Raw genomic sequence first — 21,125 nt, forward strand, 5'->3', positions numbered from 1 at the left:
AGTTCATATATAGCCTGAAAGAACCTAATGGAGAATTTATTTCAGTCAATACTGTAATTTGTAGAAGAGAATTAGTCATGAGTTGAAGTTTTAATTTTTTTCTTAAATTTGCATAACAAAGGAATTGGCCAGTTTTGTGGCACATTATTTTAAGGATGTGAAGATCTTATAATATTTACATGTTTGCCTTTTTATATCCTAAAAGGATATTAACAATTCTGCCTTTCTGAGATTGAGGTTGAGTATGGATTCCCCCAGAAAACCAAGAGGAAAACCCATGTTAGGACGTCAGTTTGGAGCAGTTAGCGTCTCGAGTGCCCTCTGTGCTGTCATGCATGTGACTAAGATGGTAGGAGTTAAAGTCCTGCCGTAGGGAGCTGCTGTCAGACCAGTGGGCCAAACAGGACTCCTTTCCCCTGATTCACAAGTGGTCTGCTCAGGTGGATCGCCTGAGGTCAGGAGTTCGAGACCAGCTTGGCTGACATGGCAAAAACCCATCTCTATTAAAAATACAAAAATTAGCTGGGTGTGGTGGCGGGCACCTGTAGTCCCAGCTACTCTGGAGGCTGAGGCAGGAGAATCGCTTGAACCCACGAGGGGGAGATTGAAGTGACTTGAGATCGTGCCACTGCACTCCAGCCTGGGCCACCAGAAAAACAACAACAACAACAAAAACAAGTTGTCCACTCAGATTTAAGCCCCCAAATCTCCATCAACACACATTGATCCCATATGCCATACTTCAGGTCCTCCCAAGAATCTTCTCAGGTAACCCTGCTCTGTGGGCTCTTGGAGAATGTCGTAAACACAAACTAACCTTAGCTTAACCTACAGCTGATCTCCCTCCAAGCCCAATGCATAACATCGAGTTTTCCTGTAGCCCATCACTCATGCCAAGAGCGTCCCACAGTTGACATGATACATTGGTCATTTGTGGTGATGTTGAGATGGAGGCCTGCTCTGTCACCCAGGCTGGAGTGCAATGGTGCAATCTCGGCTCACTGCAACTTCCGTCTCCCAGGTTGAAGCGAAAATTCTCCTGCCTCAGCCTCCCGAGTAGCTGGGATTACAGGCATGTGCCACCATGCCTGGCTAATTTTGTGTTTTTAGTAGAGACAGGGTTTTGCCATGTTGGCCAGGCTGGTCCTGACCTCAAGTGATCCACCCACCTCGGCCTCCCAAAGTACTGGGATTACAGGCGTGAGCCACCGCGCCTGGCTGATACATTGGTCATTTTGATGATAATAATTTTGTTTCTCTTTGTGTATTTGTTCACAAAATATTAAGTACTGGATTCGTGCTGGGCACAAGTATATGTTAATATGCTTAACATTCACTTTTATTTTTTTTTTTTTTGAGACGGAGTCTGGCTCTGTTGCCCAGGCTGGAGTGCAGTGGCGTGATCTCAGCTCACTGCAAGCTCCGCCTCCCGGGTTCACGCCATTCTCCTGCCTCAGCCTCCCGAGTAGCTGGGACTACAGGTGCCCGCCACCATGCCCGTCTAATTTTTTGTATTTTTAGTACAGACGGGGTTTCACCGTGTTAGCCAGGATGGTCTTGATCTCCTGACCTCATGATCCGCCTGCCTCGGCCTCCCAAAGTGCTGGGATTACAGGCATGAGCCACCACACCTGGCCCATATTCACATATTATACATTGAACGTACGTATGACATGCAAGATAAAACACATGGCGGTGGGAGTTGCACGGCTTTGCTGCTGATACTGAAATCACTTCGCCTCTATGGGGAATCTGTAAATTTAAGTGTTTAAGCCAGGAAATTGATTGCTGAGGTCCATTGCAAGACTAATATTTTGTGACCTTACCTAACCCTTAAAAGGGGTAAATATAGCACTATTCATATCTTCTCTCTCTGAAGCTTCCTTTCTGCTCATTTTTTCAGGAATGTCAAAATAAAAACTGGAGAATGGTTCTATGAGGAACGAGCCAAGAAATTTCCAACTGGAGGTAAATGCTCTTTACTTTTTTAGTAAAGTAAAATGATCTATTCCTAGTTTTAAAATATTTGATGTTAAGACTTTGGAATATAAGCAACATGATGGGTGTAGTCTGCGGGCCCCTATGTCTTGCCGTTCCATTTGCTGATGCTCTCACTGTAATTCACGCTGCTCATTCCCTCTGCTCGCTACTCTTCCCTCCGCTGCATTTCCACCTCTGAGGTTGGCCCTATTCCTTTTTTTTTTTTTTTTTTTTGAGGCGAAGTCTTGCTCTGTCGCCAGGCTGGAGTGCAGTGGCACAATCTCGGCTCACTGCAACCTCCATCTCCTAGGTTTAAGCGATTCTGCTGCCTCAGCCTCCCGAGTACCTGGGATTACAGGCACGTGCCACCACAGTCGGCTAATTTTTCTATTTTTAGTAGAGACGGGGTTTCACCATGTTGGCCAGGATGGTCTCGATCTCCTGACCTCGTGATCTGCCCGCCTCGGCCTCCCAAGGTGCTGGGATTACAGGCGTGAGCCACTGGGCCCAGCCAGGTTGGCCCCATTCTTTAAGGCTCGTGCACCACAAGGTTTGCCTGGCTTCCTGCTTCTAGGCGTGATGTCCCCTCCTCTGAAACACCATCAGTGCTGGGTTTGTAATTCTCTTCTGTAATTGTTGCAAAGTTCCTTATATTGTAGCATTGTTTGTGCACTTCTGTTTCTCTACAAGCAGTAACTGTGATTTTAAAATCTTGTTAGCCCGTATTGCACCAAAGCACAATACCTTGTTTATAATACTTGAGCAAGATGATTGAATCAGTGAGGACCACAGTGAGTGAAGAGCGTTTGAACTGAGCAGAGGTTGATGGTTGTGGAGTGAGCGCATGTTGCAGTAATATGGGTGGAAGCATTTTGTCCGTATACTGTGAATGTCTTATAATGAGATGTTGACCTAAAGAAGGAAACTGAGGCAAAACTAATATAGGTGGAGAGTTTATCTGGGCCAAGGCTGAGGTCTGCATCCCAGGAAACACTTTCAAGGGCTCTGGAGAACAAAGGAGAGAAGGGTGAATCAGGAGAGGGGCGATTACAAAAGCTGGTTTTCAGGAATTCTCGTGGGTTTACGGAAATACCATTGATTCATGATTGGCTATCCATTGCTGAGCTATAGGCTGTGGGTGATGGTGTCCAGTGTGTGGCATTGTTAGGATAATGTATGGCTATTGGTGGTGACACTCAATCTAGAGTCCATAGAGCAAGTGGCTTTGAAATGATTAGCCCAAGTTGGGGGACGTGATTGCGGGCTCATTTCAGTGTCTCTCTAGGCCTGATGCTTTAAAGGAGGCTTGTGTTTTTTACATTAAAAGTTTATTTTCTTTTTCAAAAGTATTTGCAATGTATGGTGTGCCGGTGTAATTAGTAGCTGGGACCTGGAACTGTGGAGAGAACGATTTTTGCTTTGATCACGGAAGAGCTGTGATGAGGCATCAGGACAAAGGCGCACACAGGCTCCGTCACGGTGGAGTGCGGGCAGGTGCTGTGGGAACCACATCTGACTGTATCAGGGATGCGGGCAGCACCCCTCCTCTGTGATGTGATCATGGGGACCTAGACTCACAGCCTGACTCAGAGGGCAGCGGTGGCTCTTTTCTAGAAAAAGTGGCAATTTGCAGGTAGGGAAATAAGCCATAGAACCTCACCCAAAAGTTTGTTGGCAGTAAAGGAAGCCATTCATTTGGGTTGATATTCAGCTTTTATAAAGGGTGGATTTGCCCAGGTGTAGATTTGGTCGGTACTAAATTATCCCATGGTTTATATTCCTGGCTCTTCTTAAAAAAAAAAAATGCTGCTTCTGCCAAGTTTATTGGAAACCTGGAGGAAAAAACTAATACTAAGGGTCATGTCAGGCAATGGAATGAGGCAGGGTTGCTGTTTCCTCTAAGCCAGTGTTTCTCAACAGCTTCTTACCGCCACCCTCTCCCCTACCCCACATAGCCTTTTTAGAGACTTTTTCAAAGTTGCTACCATAACATTTTGATATCACACATATCATATATCTATGTACTGAGGCCTTTTGGAGAGCCACAGACTGTTGAAATAGCTAAGATTTGCTACCAATCTTTGTCCCCTTAGGGGTGCCATCATCCCATGTGGAATGTGTGACCTTGGCAAAGCAGCTGCGGCACAGGACTTTTTTCTGTTTTTATTGCTTTTATGTTTCTCTCTCTCTCTCTTTTTTTTTTTTTTTTTTTTTTTAGACGGAGTCTCGTTCTGTCATCCAGGCTGGAGTGCAGTAGCATGATCTCAGCTCACTGTAAACTCCCCCTCCTGGGTTCAAGGGATTCTCCTGCCTCAGCCTCCTGAGTAGCTGGGATTACAGGCACACGCCCCATGTCTGGCTAATTTTTGTATTTTTAGTAGAGATGGAGTTTCACCTTGTTGACTGGTCTTGAACTCCTGACCTCAAGTGATCTGCCCACCTTGGCCTCCCAAAGTGCTGGGATTACAGGTATGAGACACTTCACTCGGCCACTTTTGTGTTTCTTTAAAATACTTTTTTGACCGGGCCCGGTGGCTCACACCTGTAATCCCAGCACTTTGGGAGGCCGAGGTGGGCAGATCACCTGAGATTGGGAGTTCGAGACCAGCCTGACCAACATGGAGAAACCCCGTCTCTACTAAAAATACAAAATTAGCCGGGCATGGTGGCACCTGCCTGTAATCCCAGCTATTCAGGAGACTGAGGCAGGAGAATTGCTTAAACCTGGGAGGCGGAGGTTGCTGCGAGCCGAGATCATGCCATTGCACTCCAGCCTGGGCAACGAGAGTGAAACTCCATCTCAAAAACAAACAAACAAAAACAAAACCTTTTTGTTGGTGGGCTGGAGCCTTCTTCAGAAGGTAGAGTCTACCCTTTTCCACATCAATTCCTAGCTTATAAACAGTAGTGCTGTAGGAGGTGAAGTTTGTCATTTCTCAATGCCAACTCAGTGCAGACATCTGCTTCACTGAAAACGTTTTCTACATCGTTGGACGTTCTAGCATCATTATTTCAGGTAAGTAGTTTTCATATGTGCATGAATGTATGTGTGTGTGTGTGCACACACGTTACCATCTTGTCATCTTTTCAGCACTTCATGTCTCCTGAGTGAGTAGGAGAAGTATGTTATCAAGGTGACTTAAGATAAAAAGGGAATTAGGAAAGAGGTGAGACTGGTGTCTTAGGGTTTTCTTTCTTGCCTTGTAACTTCAAGAATAAAAACATCAGTAAGGACAAACAAACCAGGGTCAGGAAGATCAACCTAAGCATAAGTCATTCTTTTTTGCTGATGTCGTTTCTATCAATGTACAAAATAAACACCAGAAAAGCCCCAACTTTCCCTCCTTCTCTACAATGCTTCCTCAAATGCCAAGGTGCCTCATTTTCCCATTGTCCTGTTTCAGTAGAGTTGGGGTAAGAGGCATGGAACTATGGGGGGAAATGCCAGGTTAGGAGCACACAAGTAGTGCTATGAGCCAGACCAGGTTGGGTGGAGTTTGCAGTGGGTGAGTCAGGAAAGGTAACAAGGATCAGGTGACAGAGGTTTAGGTGGACAGGCAGGAATTCCACCACGCTCCTATTTGTGGCCCTAAAAGAGAACCAGGTGCAGTCATTGAGGTGTTGAATTGAATTTGTGCTGTAGCAGTTAAGATCCACTTAGGGAAATAGAAACTGTCTGGTTATTTGAATAAGAATTTACTTTAGGGATTGGTTAGACAGGAATTGGAGGTAAAAAGGGAATAGTGAGAGAACAGAGCTAGCAGCTGCAGGAGGCAGACACCCTCCGACCCTGTTGAGCTGATGCTGGCCAGACACAGGTCGGAAGGAAGGCGTGAGCCCCTTCTCCCTCCTCCTGGCCCTGGTCTCCCTCTGGAAGCCCCCATTGGACCCTAATAGGGAGGCAACTGCAACCTCAATTCTCTGATGTGTTCCGGAAAAAGTGGTTTTGCATGTTCTCTAGTGTTTTTGTTGTCATGGTACCGGCAATACTCTTTCCAGCCCTCTATATCCTGAGCAGAAGTTAGAAAAACTAGATGGTGGTTTAAACCACAAAAGTGTACAGACAGCTCCAATCTGTGCCTCTTTCCACGCACTGGTTATCTATTGCTGTATAGCAAATTCCCCTCAAACCTAGTGACATAAATCAAGTAACATTCTTTGACAGTTTCTGTCTTCAGTGGAAGGCTCGCCTGGGGCTGGGGGATCTGTGCTCTTGAGGCTTACCCTCATACCTGGCCAGTGACTGCTGGTGTTGGGAGGAGGACTTGGTTCCTCACCATGGGGATATCTCCACAGGGCTGCTTGAGTGTCCTCATGACATGGCGGCTGGCTTCTCCCAGGGCACGTGATCCAAGAGAGAGAAAAGCAGAGCCCCACAATATCTTTTATGGTCTAGCTTCAGAAGCCACACCCTGTCATTTCTGCTATGCCCTATGGGTCCCACAGGTCAGCCCTAGTCAGAGGGGACAAAGGGTCTGAATATCAGGAAGCAAGAATCACTGGGACTGTCTGTGTGCTACCAAATCCTGTGTTCCTTGTTTTGGGAGAATGGCGACACCTCTCACTCTGTCTCCAAATCCACAGATCTGAGAATCAAACTGGACTCCTTTGTTCCTCATTCTGCCGCTACATCTGGTCAGTCAGCAAATCCTGACATTTCTGCCTCCTGAGTCTCTGGAATCTTCCTCTGCCCTTCATTCTCACTTCCAACGTAGCAGCTCCTAACTGGTTCCCACTGACCCAATCTGCTTCCCCCTTGGTCCATCTTCTATTCTGTGAAGAGAGGGAGCTTCCTTTTCTCTTTGAAAGGAAGTTACTTACTTTCTGATTACAGAAGTAATGCAAACGTTGCAAGCATTTGGGAAACACAGAATAGTATGTAGATGCAATGGAAATACTACCACAGTCTCAAATTAGTGTAAATTACATGCACTTGTACACACCTGCACACTCCCAGCCTTCTCTCTAGGTGAGCCTGTGTATATGTGTGTGCACAGATAGACTTATCCAATTTCAAATGTATTGTGATCACACTCTATGTGGTTTTATTTTGCTTTTACAATTCAACTTGGTATAAACATTTTCCTATGTTATTAAGACTTCTTCCAAAATGTATTGATGACTCCATAAAATACACCAAATATATGCACTGTAGTTTATTTAACCTGTTCCCGAGTGTCTGTGAGTATATCACCATATTTGATTTTTCATGTTATAGATAACTCTGTGATGAACGTCTTGTACAGGTATCTTGACATGTCTGTTTATTTTGGGGGGATAAATTCTTAGAAGAATGATTGGTCAAGTGTATGAATACTTGAAAGGCTTTTGATGTTTTGCCAAATTACCCTCTGGGAGTGTGTGCTTATTTACAACAGGCTGGCAGGGTACACAAATTTCCTTCTTCCCACACTCTGGCCCCCATTACATTCTGAGTTTTGAAGCATGATTTCAAATTACATTCATGTAATAAACTAGATGCTAGGCTCAGTGGCTCATGCCTGTAACCCCAGCATTTTTGGAGGTCAAGGCAGGAGGATCGCTTGAGCCCAGGAGTTCAAGACCAGCCTGGGCAGCATAGTGAGATCCTGTCTCTTAAAAAATGAAATGAAATTAAAAAATTAAAACCTAGAAAATGAAGAAAATCATAAAGAGCAATGTTAAAAATACAGCAGCTTCACCCAGAGAACAATTCTTGACATTTTAGTATATATTATTTCTGTTCTTTTGTGAGTGTATGTATCTATGCTTGTGGGTGCATATCTGTATGTGTGGATATATGTGTGTGTATACACACATATACATAGACTTTTTAAAAGTATTTAGGTTGAACCATAAGAAATTGGTATTTTTAGGCAAAAAATTATTGAGTAGAGGCAATTTCACATGAGTCAGGCTAATATATTTACATAATTGAAATCAAATTGCATGTACAGTTTTATCCTAATGTTTCTTCATGTAATAATTTATAAGGAACATTTTCAGTGTCCATAAATATCGTTGGCTATATGATTTCTGATGAGTGTATCTCACCCCGTCATAGGAATGTGTCATCATTTGTTTAACCAAATAACTATTGTTGGATAGTTAGGGGATTTCCAGTTTTCTGTTGCATTTTTGAAAGTTTATAATGTTATTAAAATGAGAATAATGCAAAGAATATCCTTGTAGATATCTCTTTGGCACATCTCTGAATATTTCTAGAAAGAGAACAAGATGAAGGTTAGGAATGTTGCCTCCTTTAGAAAGGGTGTGGAATTATCCTTGAAAATAAACCAACATGCAAACCAACAGATAACTTTATCAGTTTGGCAAAACAACATTGGTCATGCAAAATGGTTTTCTCATCGTTTTGATTTGAATTCATCTCATCACGAATAAGATTGAGTATCTTCCACTTTTCAACCTTCTGTAGATGTTCTTGGTATGTGAAGGCGATTAGTCCTTTTCAATCATGTTAGTTGCATGTTATCTTCCTAGTACATGGCCTTCTTTATAATTTTGTTTTTAACACAAAGAAGTTTTTTGTTTGCTTGTAGGCAAATCTCCTTTTCCTGTATAATTTCTTTTGCTTTTATGCTTCGAGACTTCTTCCTTATCCTGTGATAGGTTAAATATCCACATTAATTTTCTTCTAATTTTTACTTAACTTCTTTTTTTTTTCCCCTTGAGACAGAGTCTCACTCTGTCACCCAGGCTGGAGTACCATGGTGCAATCTTGGCTCACTGCAACCTCCACCGCCTGGGTTCAAGCGATTCTTCTGCCTCAGCCTCCCAAGTAGCTGGGATTATAGGCACATGTCACCATGCTCGGCTGATTTTTGTATTTTTAGTAGAGACGGGGTTTCATTATGTTGGCCAGCCTGGTCTTGAACTCCTGGCCTCAAGTGATTCGCCTGCCTTGGCCTCCCAAAGTGCTGGGATTATAGGCCTGAGCCACCATGTTAACTCTTTACAATCATCAGGAGGCCCTATCTAATTTTTTTTCCTCCCAATCCTTGATGTTCCTGGTACCATTTGTTACATAACCATTCCCTTTCCCATTGCGTTGTAACCCAGGGCCACTGATTGGCACAGCGTGGGGCACCACTCTCCTTGTGCCCAGCCCTGCGCTCCAGCGGGTGCTGTCTCATAGAGGACACACGGTGCCCTCTCCTTCACCTGCAACTCTTGGCAATTTGGCCCTAGCCAGATTTTGAATGTTTGAGAGCAGGAGCTATGAGTAAAGGAATAAGTGAATAAATAAATTGAGCAGGGATCTGCTCATTTGGCCACAAAAAGTGCTGTTAGAGGGAGTAGTGTCCCTTGTCAGTGCCCAGCACTGAGTAGGCACCTTACAAATGTAGACTTCCTTCCCTTTTTGGCATGGGGAAACCTAAAGCTAAATGTAACATTCAGTTGCAGTAATTCCAGGAATCATTACACCCTCTGCACCCAGTTTCCTTTTTATTAGCTTTTACTCATTTCTCTTTTGATGATCTTATTGGATATGTGCAATTTAAGATAAAATGCCCCCCAGATTTCCTTGGAAGTAGACAAGCTATAAGAATCCAGTGAAGAATAATAAATTGTGGTAATATGTGTTGTGCTATTTTTTCAACTATTAAAACAATTTAAAAAACAAGAAAAAATGAGCCTCAGTTCTTCATTTTGTAGAGCGATAGTACAAAAAATTTTAAATATTTTGATTTATTTTAAAATTTTTCTGATTATAGGCTGGCTTTTTCCCCTAAAATTTCATAACTTGATATTTAGTTTTGTGGTCTTAAAATAATTTCTTTGATGCCACCGTGGTGGTTCATCTGTAGTGCATTCGAATTATCAAAGCACCCAGACCTTCATAGGCTCTCTTGCCTTTAGGAAGCTCCCCAGGACAACCTGGCGTCATCACCTTCTGTGCCTCCATCCACGGGCATTTGGCAATCCGTGCAGAGGGTTTTTAATGTGGTTCCTGGACCCACGCTCCAGGATCAGCTGCAAACTGATTCAAATTCGACCTTCCTGGCCTCACACACACAGGTTCTAATTTGGTGGGGCCAGATGAGGTTCAAGAGTGAATGTTTGGCTAAGGGCTGTGGCTCATGCCTGTAATCCCAGCACTTTGGGAGGATGAGGTGGGAGGATCATTTGAGGCCAGGAGTTTGAGGCCAGCCTGGTCAACATGGTGAAACGCTGTCTCTAATAAAAATACAAAAATTAGCTGGACATAGTGACACACGCTTGTAATCCCAGCTGCTCGGGGGGTTGAGGCAGGAGAATCGCTTGAACCCGGGAGGCGGAGGTTGCAGTGAGCCAAGATCATGCCACTGCATCCAGCCTGGGCAGCAACTGAGACTCCATCTCAAAAGAAAAAATAAAAAAGTGACTGTTTAACAGTTCCCCAAGTAACTTTTTAATGTACTTTAAGTAAAGTAACAAAATTAGTAAACAATTATGATAGAACTTTTTTAGATCACTAATAACTAGAAAACAAGCTGAAAATTCATCTCTCCTCTTTTGTCATCTGCTAAGCGTATAGAAATGATGCCCTCTTCTGGCTCCTCCCTGTAAATGCACATCTTTTACTTTTTTTCTTTTTTTTAACAACCATGACATTCTGTTACTTGATGTACAAGCTTAAAAGCCAAACGATGACAATATTAATATTAAACTTTTTTTTTTCTTTTTTGAGACGGAGTCTCGCTCTGTCGCCCAGGCTGGAGTGCAGTGATGTGATCTCGGCTCTCTGCAAGCTCCGCCTCCCGGGTTCACGCCATTCTCCTGCCTCAGCCTCCTGAGTAGCTGGGACTACGGGCACCTGTCACCACGCCTGGCTAATTTTTTGTATTTTTAGTAGAGACGGGGTTTCACCGTGTTAGCCAGGATGGTCTCGATCTCCTGACCTCGTGGTCCGCCCGCCTCGGCCTCCCAAAGTGCTGGGATTACAGGCGTGAGCCACCGCGCCCGGCCAATATTAAACTTTCTTAAGTTAAGAAATAGTTGTAATTTCTTAATGCCTGTAATTCCAGCACTTTGGGAGGCCGAGGCGGGCGGATCACGAGGTCAGGAGATCGAGACCATCCTGGCTAACACGGTGAAACCCCGTCTCTACTAAAAATACACAAAAATTAGCCGGGCGTGGTGGTGGGCGCCTGTAGTCCCAGCTACTTGGGAGGCTGAGGCAGGAGAACGGTGGGAACTTGGGAACTGGAGCTTGCAGTGAGCCCAGATTGTGTCACTGCACTCCAGCCTGGGCGACAGAGCGAGACTCTGTCTCAAAAAAAAAGAAAAAAGAAAAAAAGAAAAAAAAATGGTTAAATGTAACAGATAAGCAGTCTACTCAGACTTTCACTGTATTTCTAATAGGGAAATAAAATAATTTAGAAAGGCTAAGGCTTAACATAGCCTTTGATAATGCTCTCAATGATTCATCATGTAACTAACCAGGTTAATTATTGTATCTTATAATTATGAAGGAAAATGACCTTTATCCCTCCCTCCCAGCAGTAAACGTGATTGAGTTCTTCAAGTGACTTTTCCAAGTTGTATTCTTCTGCCTGGGCAGTTTAGACATGATCTGTCCCATCACAGGGTTATGAGGACGGCATCAGATTGGCTGTGTGGGCTTGAAACACTCAGGCTCATGAGTTAAAAGAAGCAGGTGCCAGGCCGGGCGCGGTGGCTCACGCCTGTAATCCCAGCACTTTGGGAGGCCAAGGAGGGCGGATCACGAGATCAGGAGATGGAGACCATCTTGGCTAACGTGGTGAAATCCCGTCTCTACTAAAAAAAAAAAAAAAAAAAAAAAAAAAATACAAAAAATTAGACGGGCGTGGTGGTGGGCGCCTGTGGTCCCAGCCACTCGGCAGGCTGAGGCAGGAGAATGGCATGAACCTGGGAGGTGGAGGTTGCAGTAAGCCGAGATCGTGCCACTGCACTCCAGCCTGGGCGACAGAGCGAGACTCCGTCTCAAAAAAAAGAAAAAAAAAGAAGCAGGTGCCAGTCAATACGTAGCTGACTCTATCCCAGTGCCCTGCCTGCCTCTCCTCTCCGTTGGTTTGCTCAGTAAACACCCCTCATCCCTGCAATTCATCAAATGGATTCCACAAGGATGATTCTGTAAAGCTTTCTTTGAATTACAAATGGAGTCCGTAGTTTATGTGTGCTTATACTCCTAAGAGGATGTCTTTATGAAGTCATGTTTATTTCCCAGATAAAAATTTTAAAAATTTTACATAGACTTTTGTTTTATTTTTTTGAGACAGCGTCTCATTTTGTCACCTAACCTGGAGCACAGTGGCGGGATCTTGGCTCACTGCAGCCTCAAGTTCTTTGGCTCAAGAAATTCTCCCACTTCAGCCCCCCAAGTAGCTGGGATCACAGGCATGCACCACTACACCTGGCTAATTTGTTTTGTTTTGTTCTGCTGACATGGAGTCTCACTCTGTCACCCAGGCTGGAGTGCAGTGGTGCGATCTTGGCTCACTGCAACCTCTGCCTCCCTTCAAGCGATTCTCCTATCTCAGCCTCCTGAGTAGTGGAGATTACAGGTGCATGCCACTACACCCAGCTGACTTTTGCATTTTTAGTAGAGATGGGGTTTCACCATGTTGGCCAAGCTGGTGTCAAACTCCTGACCTCAAATGATCCACCTGCCTCGGCTTCCAAAAGTGCTGGGATTACAGGTGTGCCACTGAATCCAGCCTTTCTTTCTTTTCGTTTTCTTTCTTTCTTTCTTTTTGGTAGAGACAGGGTTTTGCCGTGTTGCCCAGGCTGGTCTCGAACTCCTGAGCTCAAGTGATCCACCTGCGCCGGCCTCCAAAAGTGCTGGGATTACAGATGTGCCACTGCATCCAGCCTTTCTTTTTCTTTTTTTCTTTTTTTTTTTTTTGTAGATACAGGGTTTTGCCATGTTGCCCAGGCTGGTCTCGAACTCCTGAGTTCAAGTGATCCACCTGCCTTGGCCTCCCAAATTGCTAAGACTGTAGGCGTAAGCCACTGTGCCTGGCCTGCTTTTATTTTAAAGGAAAGGTGGATCCTATTCTTGAATATTTTGTTACTACTCTCCTCAAGAGGAAAGATAAACACATCACCACTAAAAGAAGTGTGTGTCTTGGTAGTGTTTTCCCAGCAGATTGGATTGCTTGTTGTGTCTCAGAGATTTTTAGACAGGTCCATTTAAACTAAGTAGAGCCAAGACTATCAAATCAGATTTTATGATTAATGTAATAAGACCTTGCCCTTCAAAATTTTTTGCTTTCTCCCTGTGTTTCTAGATAATAATCTTCCTGAGACAGGCTCTTGATTTTATTCTTTTTTTTTTTTTTTCTTTTTTTGAGATGAAGTTTCTCTCTGTCACCCAGGCTGGAGTGCAGTGGAGTGATATTGGCTCGCTACAACCTCCGCCTCCTAGGATCAAGCAATCCTCCCTCTCAGCCTCCCAAGTAACTGGGACCACAGGTGCACGCCACCACGCCTGGTTAGTTTTTCTATTTTTAGTAGAGATGGGGTTTTGCCATATTGCCCAGGCTGGTCCTGAACTCCTGGGCTCAAGTGATCTGCCCACCTCGGCCTCCCAAAATGCTGGGGTTACAGGCATGAGCCACTGCACCTGGCTGATTTTATTCATTTTTTATTTCATGATGCCTTTGGCTTTGCACATAGTAGCAACACAAAAATTGAATTGATTAGAAGGTCCAAGTCACTTTGAATACATGAATTTAACCTAGACATTTTTTGTATCTCAAGTATCTTAACTGGATGGCTGGAGTTTCCCCGATGCTTTCTGAGCACCTGCGTTCCTTCCAGGACTGCTTCTTTGTCTGTATGTCTCCTGATGTCTTCTGAGCCCTGTCCATCACTCCTTGATAATGAGGTCACTTTAGGCAGCCTACTTCTTGGTCCTGAATTGTCACGACTACTCCACTACTTACATGCTTCATTGGGTTTTGATTCACTGTTTTTGGAATGGAGGAAGAACCATGATTAGGTGGGCTGGTTATCAGGTTCGTCAATATTTTATTTTACTAAATACTCCCTGCTCTTTTGGGAGCTGGCAAACAACAGCCTGCAAGCCAAATCTGGCCCATCACCCTGCTTTTGTAAATAAAGTTTTATTGGAACAAGGCCATGTTCACTCATTCTCATATCCATGGCTGCTTTTGCAACAGGTTGAATAGTTGCAACAGAGACCTTATGGCCGGCAAAGCCTGAAATTTTCTACCAAAAAATTTACAGAAAAAGTTTGCTGACCTCTACTCTAGAAGATCAGTTGATAAAATACAACAACGTTTTCATGCCCATCATTATTTTTCCTATTTCAATGAATAGCATGGAAACCAAGGTGAAGTAATTGAACTGAAGGGATTTCTGAATGAAGGATTCATGTGTTCATATGTTTAGACAAAATTACTCATTAGACTAGTTTTTAGGGAGTAATTTGCTGCTGTTAAACTACCTCTTCATATGAATAATTTTTTAAAAGAGCAGACACATATATACTTAAATAGGAAATAATTTTGAATTTAATAACTTCATGTTCATTTTTAAAATTGTGGCAAAATATGCACAATATAAAATTTGCCATTTTAGCCACTTTTAAGCATTAAGTTCATTGGCATTAAGTATATTTGCATTGTTGTGCCAACATCACCACCATCTGTTTCTAGAGCTTTTTCATTCTGCTATATTGAAACCCTGTACCCATTAAACAATAACTCTGCATCCTCCCCTTCCCCCACTGTCCTACATTCTGTCTGTATGAATTTGACTACTCTAGGTACCACATATAAGTGGAATCATAATGTATTTGTTCTTTTGTATCTGGCTTATTTCACTTAGCAAAATGTCCTCAGGGTTCATTCATGTTGTAGAGCATGTATCAGAATTTCATTCCTTTTTGTGGATGAATAGTATTCTGTGTCATGGATATACCATGCTTTGTTTATCCATTCATCCGCTGATGGACATTTGGGTTGTTTCCACCTCTTGACCATTGTGAATAATGCTACCGGGAACATTGGTGTACAAATATTTATTAGAGTTCCTGCTTTAAATCCTTTTGTGTTTATACTCAGAAGTGGAATTACTGGATCAAATGGTAATTCTATGTTTAATTTATTGAGGAACTGCCATGGAATTTTCAGCATCTGCTGCCCTATTTTATTATACTTCCCCACTAGCAATGCACAAGGGTTCCAATTTTTTCACAACCACACTAACACTTATTTTATTAACACTTTTTTTTTGAGATGAAGTCTCACTCTGTTGCCAGGCTGGAGTACAGTGGTGCTATCTCGGCTGACTGCAATTTCTGCCTCCAGGGTTCAAGCGATTCCCGTGTCTCAGCCTCCTGAGTAGCTGGGACTACAGGTGCATGCCACCACACCTGACTAATTTTTTTTTTTTTTTTTTGTATTTTAGTAGAGACGGGGTTTCACCATGTTGGCCAGTACGGTCTCCATCTCCTGACCTCGTGATCTGCCTGCCTCGGCCTCCCAAAGTGCTGGGATTACAGGTGTGAGCCACTGCACCTGGCCAACACTTATTTTTATAACACTTATTTTATATTTTCTTTTTTTTTTTTTTTTGAGACGGAGTCTCGCTCTGTTGCCCAGGCTGGAGTGCAGTGGAGCGATCTTGGCTCACTGCAAGCTCCGCCTCCCGGGTTCACGCCATTCTCCTGCCTCAGCCTCCTGAGTAGCTGGGACTACAGGTGCCCGCCACCACGGCCGGCTAATTTTTTGTACTTTTAGCAGAGACGGGGTTTCACTGTGTTAGCCAGGATGGTCTTGATCTCCTGACCTCGTGATCCACCCTCCTCGGCCTCCCAAAGTGCTGGGATTACAGGCATGAGCCACCGCACCTGGCCTGTTGTTGTATTTATAACCACCACCTCTTATATGGCAAGCCGTCTTCTGGGTACCAGGAACAGCGAGATGCAGAAGATGAGGCCATGTCCTCAGAAAGGGGAGAGACAGATGCATATTGATTACAGTGGAGTCAGAGGAGTTTTAGTGCAGGCGTGCACAGTAACCACAATGGGGCCAGCCTGGTGAGGACAGTCATGGAATCCCTATGAATGAACTCTTAGAAGGGTCATGGAGGAGGTGAGCTGGGGTGTAGATGAAGGAGTGTGAGCTGGGGTGTAGATGAAGGAGTGTGAGCTGGGGTGTAGATGAAGGAGTGTGAGCTGGGGTGTAGATGAAGGACTGTCTGGGGGGAGGAGCCATGGGGAGAGGGTCATGGAGGAGTGTGAGCTGGGGTGTAGATGAAGGCTGTCTAGGGGGGAGGAGCCGTGGGAAGAGGGTCATGGAGGAGTGTGAGCTGGGGTGTAGATGAAGGCTGTCTGGGGGGAGGAGCCGTGGGGAGAGGGTCATGGAGGAGTGTGAGCTGGGGTGTAGATGAAGGACTGTCTGGGGGGAGGAGCCATGGGAAGAGGGTCATGGAGGAGTGTGAGCTGGGGTGTAGATGAAGGACTGTCTGGGGGGAGGAGCCATGGGAAGAGGGTCATGGAGGAGTGTGAGCTGGGGTGTAGATGAAGGGCTGTCTAGGGGGGAGGAGCCGTGGGGAGAGGGTCATGGAGGAGTGTGAGCTGGGGTGTAGATGAAGGACTGTCTGGGGGGAGGAGCCATGGGAAGAGGGTCATGGAGGAGTGTGAGCTGGGGTGTAGATGAAGGACTGTCTGGGGGGAGGAGCCATGGGAAGAGGGTCATGGAGGAGTGTGAGCTGGGGTGTAGATGAAGGACTGTCTGGGGGGAGGAGCCATGGGAAGAGGGTCATGGAGGAGTGTGAGCTGGGGTGTAGATGAAGGACTGTCTGGGGGGAGGAGCCATGGGGAGAGGGTCATGGAGGAGTGTGAGCTGGGGTGTAGATGAAGGAGTGTGAGCTGGGGTGTAGATGAAGGCTGTCTAGGGGGGAGGAGCCGTGGGGAGAGGGTCATGGAGGAGTGTGAGCTGGGGTGTAGATGAAGGCTGTCTAGGGGGGAGGAGCCGTGGGGAGAGGGTCATGGAGGAGTGTGAGCTGGGGTGTAGATGAAGGAGGTGAGCTGGGGTGTAGATGAAGGAGTGTGAGCTGGGGTGTAGATGAAGGACTGTCTGGGGGGAGGAGCCATGGGGAGAGGGTCATGGAGGAGTGTGAGCTGGGGTGTAGATGAAGGAGGTGAGCTGGGGTGTAGATGAAGGAGTGTGAGCTGGGGTGTAGATGAAGGACTGTCTGGGGGGAGGAGCCATGGGGAGAGGGTCATGGAGGAGTGTGAGCTGGGGTGTAGATGAAGGGCTGTCTGGGGGGAGGAGCCGTGGGAAGAGGGTCATGGAGGAGTGTGAGCTGGGGTGTACATGAAGGCTGTCTAGGGGGGAGGAGCCATGGGGAGAGGGTCATGAAGGAGTGTGAGCTGGGGTGTAGATGAAGGGCTGTTCTGGGGGGGAGGAGGCGTGGGGAGAGGCACAAGGCCTGGAGTGGGCACAGGCAGCTGGGAGGCTCTGTTTGACTGGGGCTGAGCGAAGGGGATGGGGGTGGCAGAAGGGGACAGTGGAGAGGCAGGTAGTCACTCAAGCACCCGCGGCCTCTGGATTTGCCTCCTGGGGCTGCAGTAACAGAGTGCCACAACCTGGGGATCCTCCAACAACAGAAATGTATCATCTCCCAGTTCTGGAGGCTGGGAGGCCGAAATTGAGGTGTCAGTGGGGCCATGCTTCCTCTGCTGGTGCTAGGGTAGAACGCTGCCTCCCTCTTCCTGCTTCTGGTGGATCTCAGCAATTACCCCAGTCTCTGCCCTGATGGTCACGGGGCTGTCTCCACATTGTCTCCCCTCTGTGCACATCTGCCTGTGTGTCTAGATTCCCCCTTCCCCTCTTGTTTTTGAGACAGGGTTTTACTCTGTCACTCAGGCTGGAGTGCAGTGCTGCGATTATAGCTCACTGTAGCCTGTCACTCCTGGGCTCAAGCTATCCTCCCACCTCAGCCTCCTGAGTAGCTGGATGGGAGGATCACTGCAGGCACATGCCACCATGCCCAGCTCATTTAAAAATTTTTTTGTAGAAAAAAAATTAGCTGGGTGTGGTAACTCACGCCTGTAATCCCAGCTACTTGGGAGGCTGAGGCAGGAGAATCGCTTGAACCCGGGAGGCGGAGGTTGCAGTGAACCAAGATGGCGCTATTGTACTCCAGCCTGGGCAACAAGAGTGAGACTCTGTCTCAAAAAAAAAAAAAAAAAAAAATTTTTTTTTTTTTTTTGTAGGACATATTCTCACTAAGTTACCCAGGCTGGTCTCAAACTCCTGGCCTCAAGTGGTCCCTTCTGCCTCCTGGAGGAGGCTGAGGTGGGAGGATCACTTGAGCCCTGGAGTGAGAGGCTACAGTGAGCTATGATCACAGCACTGCACTCCAGCCTGAGTGACAGAGTAAAACCCCGTCTCAAAAACAAGAGAGGGGAAAAAGAAGTTACTCAGCTTTCTGGGACATGGTTGTTGGTTTCCAGGTGGTCGTTTCCCCCCTGGCTTTCTATTAGGAAAATGTTCGAATAGAAGCAGAATGGTGACCCCGTGTCTGTACAGCCCTCGGCTATCCCCATTTTGGTCTTGTCCCCACCCCCTCCCCACCCTAAGTTATATTTGTACACTTTCTGACTTCCTGCAGGCTTTTTAGGCAAGTTGTGGTACAAAATCCGCTTTGTCACTTGTAGACGTTGTGACTTTGGGCCCATGACACCTTATCCCTGAGCCTTGCTTTTCATTTATAAAATTGGGGGCCTGGCACAGTGGCTCACGCCTGTAATCCCAGCACCTTGGGAGGCCGAGGCAGGCGAATCACAAGGTCAGGATATCGAGACCGTCCTGGCTAATACGGTGAAACCCCATCTCTACTAAAAATACAAAAAATTAGCCAGGTGTGGTGGCAGGCGCCTGTAGTTCCAGCTACTTGGGAGGCTGAGGCAGGAGAATCACTCGAACCCGGGAGGCGGAGGTTGCAGTAAGCCAAGATCGTGCCACTGCACTCCAGCCTTGGCGACAGAGCGAGACTCTGTCTTAAAAAAAAAAAAAAAATTGGGATGACACCTGGCAACCACCCGAGCAGCAAATGTGTGCAAAATGCTCCGCGCCGTGCCTGGCAGACACGGCTGCCAACCAGCCGTGTGCCTGAGACAAGCCCTGGCAGCCTCAGACCTGGGCCCTGGCCCACAGCTGTTCCTGTCTCTGGCAAAGACGGGTATCCCTGCTAAAGTCACTCGCCAGCCAGACCGGGCAGGGTGGTGGGGGCCCTTGGTCCAAAACACCTGCCTCTCGAGGGATGCCTGTCTGTGAGCATCTCACAGCTCCTTGCGCGAATACTGACATGTTAACAAGAGGTCAAAATTCAGGGCTCTTTAAGGAAGCTTCTAGGAAGAAACAACTGAGGAATCAAAGAGAAGAAGTGAAATGATAGTCAACAGTGGGCTGGTAAAAGCCACACAGGGCAGTGCTGCTCCAACTTCCTTGAGTTCTCAAATCTGCCCGGATCTTGCTCCAATGGGATTGGGGCTCTGCAGGCTGGAGGCTGCCTGGGGCTCTGTGTCTCTAGCAACCCCTGCCCTGCTGAGAGCAACAGCCCACAACTGGGGCAGTGAGGCAGGGGGCAGACTGGGACCTGCGGGTCCCCCTGCATGCTTTCATATGTCCTGTGAACTAAGAGTGGGTTTTATATTATTATTATTATTATTATTATTATTATTATTATTTTGAGATGGAGTCTCATTCTATCTCCCAGGCTAGAGTGCAGTGGTGTAATCTGGGCTCACTGCAACCTTTGCCTCTTGAGTTCAGCCTCCCGAGTAGCTGCGATTACAAGCGTGTAACCTCATGCCTGGCTAGGCTAATCTTTGTATTTTTAGTAGAGACGAGGTTTCATCATGTTGGCCAGGCTAGTCTCGAACTTCTGGCCTCAAGTGATCCGCCTGCCTCAGCCTCCCAAAGTGCTGGGATTACAGATGTGAGTCACCACACCTGGCTGGGTTTTACATTTTTAAATGGTTAAAAAAAAAACAAAAGAATAATCTTTGTGACACATTCAAATTTCAGTGCCCATGAAGTTTCGTGGGAACGGGCATGCCTGCCCTTTATTACTATCTGTGGCTGCTGTCATAGGGCGGAATTGAGCAGGTGTGACGGGCCCCTCCCCAGGGCCAGCAGAGTGCAACGTTCCCTCTCCAGCCTTAACCCAGGCCCCGCCTGTGCCCCGCGTCGCTGCAGCCGGCAGGGGGCAGCAGAAAGCCACGTGCACGCCCGGTCCGTGCAGGAGCCGCAGCAGGGACGCGGGGGATTTGCGACCTGGGCCGAAGCGGAGGTTTCCTAGCTGGGGTCTGAGATGTGGACCTGGGGCAGAACTGCCCGTGGGGGATAGCACGAGGAGACGAGGTGGGGGTGACAGTAATCGTGCAGGCAGGGCCGGCCTCACCGGGTAGGCAGGGCAATAAGGGACAATTGGTTTGCTGGAGTGAAAGGGCAAGGCCTGCAGGCGGAGGGGTGACCCCGAAGGGTGGGGCACCCCGGAAGCCACGTGGGCCTGGACTTCAGACCACGCCATAGGGAGTCACTGAAGGGTTCCAGGTGGTAGTGTGATAGCCTCAGATTCTCTAAGAGGGATGTGGCTTTTTGGTGACTGTGCCTCAGGATACTGTTGCCACAACCAGGGACAGAGTGACAGTGAGGGCTGTAAGGCCACATAGGGCAGGAGGGACCTGGGGCAGGGTGACAGTGAGGGCTGTAAGGTCATGAAGGGCAGGAGGGACCCGGGGCAGGGTGACAGTGAGGGCTGTAAGGCCACGAAGGGCAGGAGGGACCTGGGGACAGGGTGACAGTGAGGGCTGTAAGGCCACATAGGGCAGGAGGGACCCGGGGCAGGGTAACACTGAGGGCCGTAAGGTCACATAGGGCAGGAGGGACCTGGGGACAGGCTGACAGGGCTGTAAGGCCACATAGGACAGGAGGAACCCGGGGCAGGGTAACACTGAGGGCTGTAAGGTCACATAGAGCAGGAGGGACCTGGGGACAGGGTGACAGTGAGGGCTGTAAGGTCACATAGGGCAGGAGGGACCTGGGGACAGGGTGACAGGGCTGTAAGGCCACGAAGGACAGGAGGGACCTGGGGACAGGCTGACAGGGCTGTAAAGCCACGTAGGACAGGAAGAACCC

General features: G+C 46.8%; 1 protein-coding gene across 43 annotated transcripts in view; it reads left to right on the forward strand.

Moving 5' to 3' along the window:
- SYTL3 (synaptotagmin like 3) overlaps positions 1-21,125 on the forward strand; it is a 117,788-nt gene that overhangs the window by 37,397 nt on the left and 59,266 nt on the right. For 42 of the 43 annotated variants that reach the window (XM_063813605.1, XM_054686457.2, XM_016956552.4 and 39 more), the window contains one exon: positions 1,904-1,968. In XM_063813605.1, coding sequence (XP_063669675.1) covers positions 1,904-1,968 — 65 coding nt within the window. Of the gene's footprint in view, positions 1-1,903; positions 1,969-4,915; positions 4,997-21,125 lie in introns of those variants that run through there. The other variant, XM_016956562.4, reaches the window with a different exon arrangement.

Source organism: Pan troglodytes, chromosome 5 (genome assembly GCF_028858775.2).
Source record: "Pan troglodytes isolate AG18354 chromosome 5, NHGRI_mPanTro3-v2.0_pri, whole genome shotgun sequence".
Classification (NCBI taxonomy): domain Eukaryota; kingdom Metazoa; phylum Chordata; class Mammalia; order Primates; family Hominidae; genus Pan; species Pan troglodytes.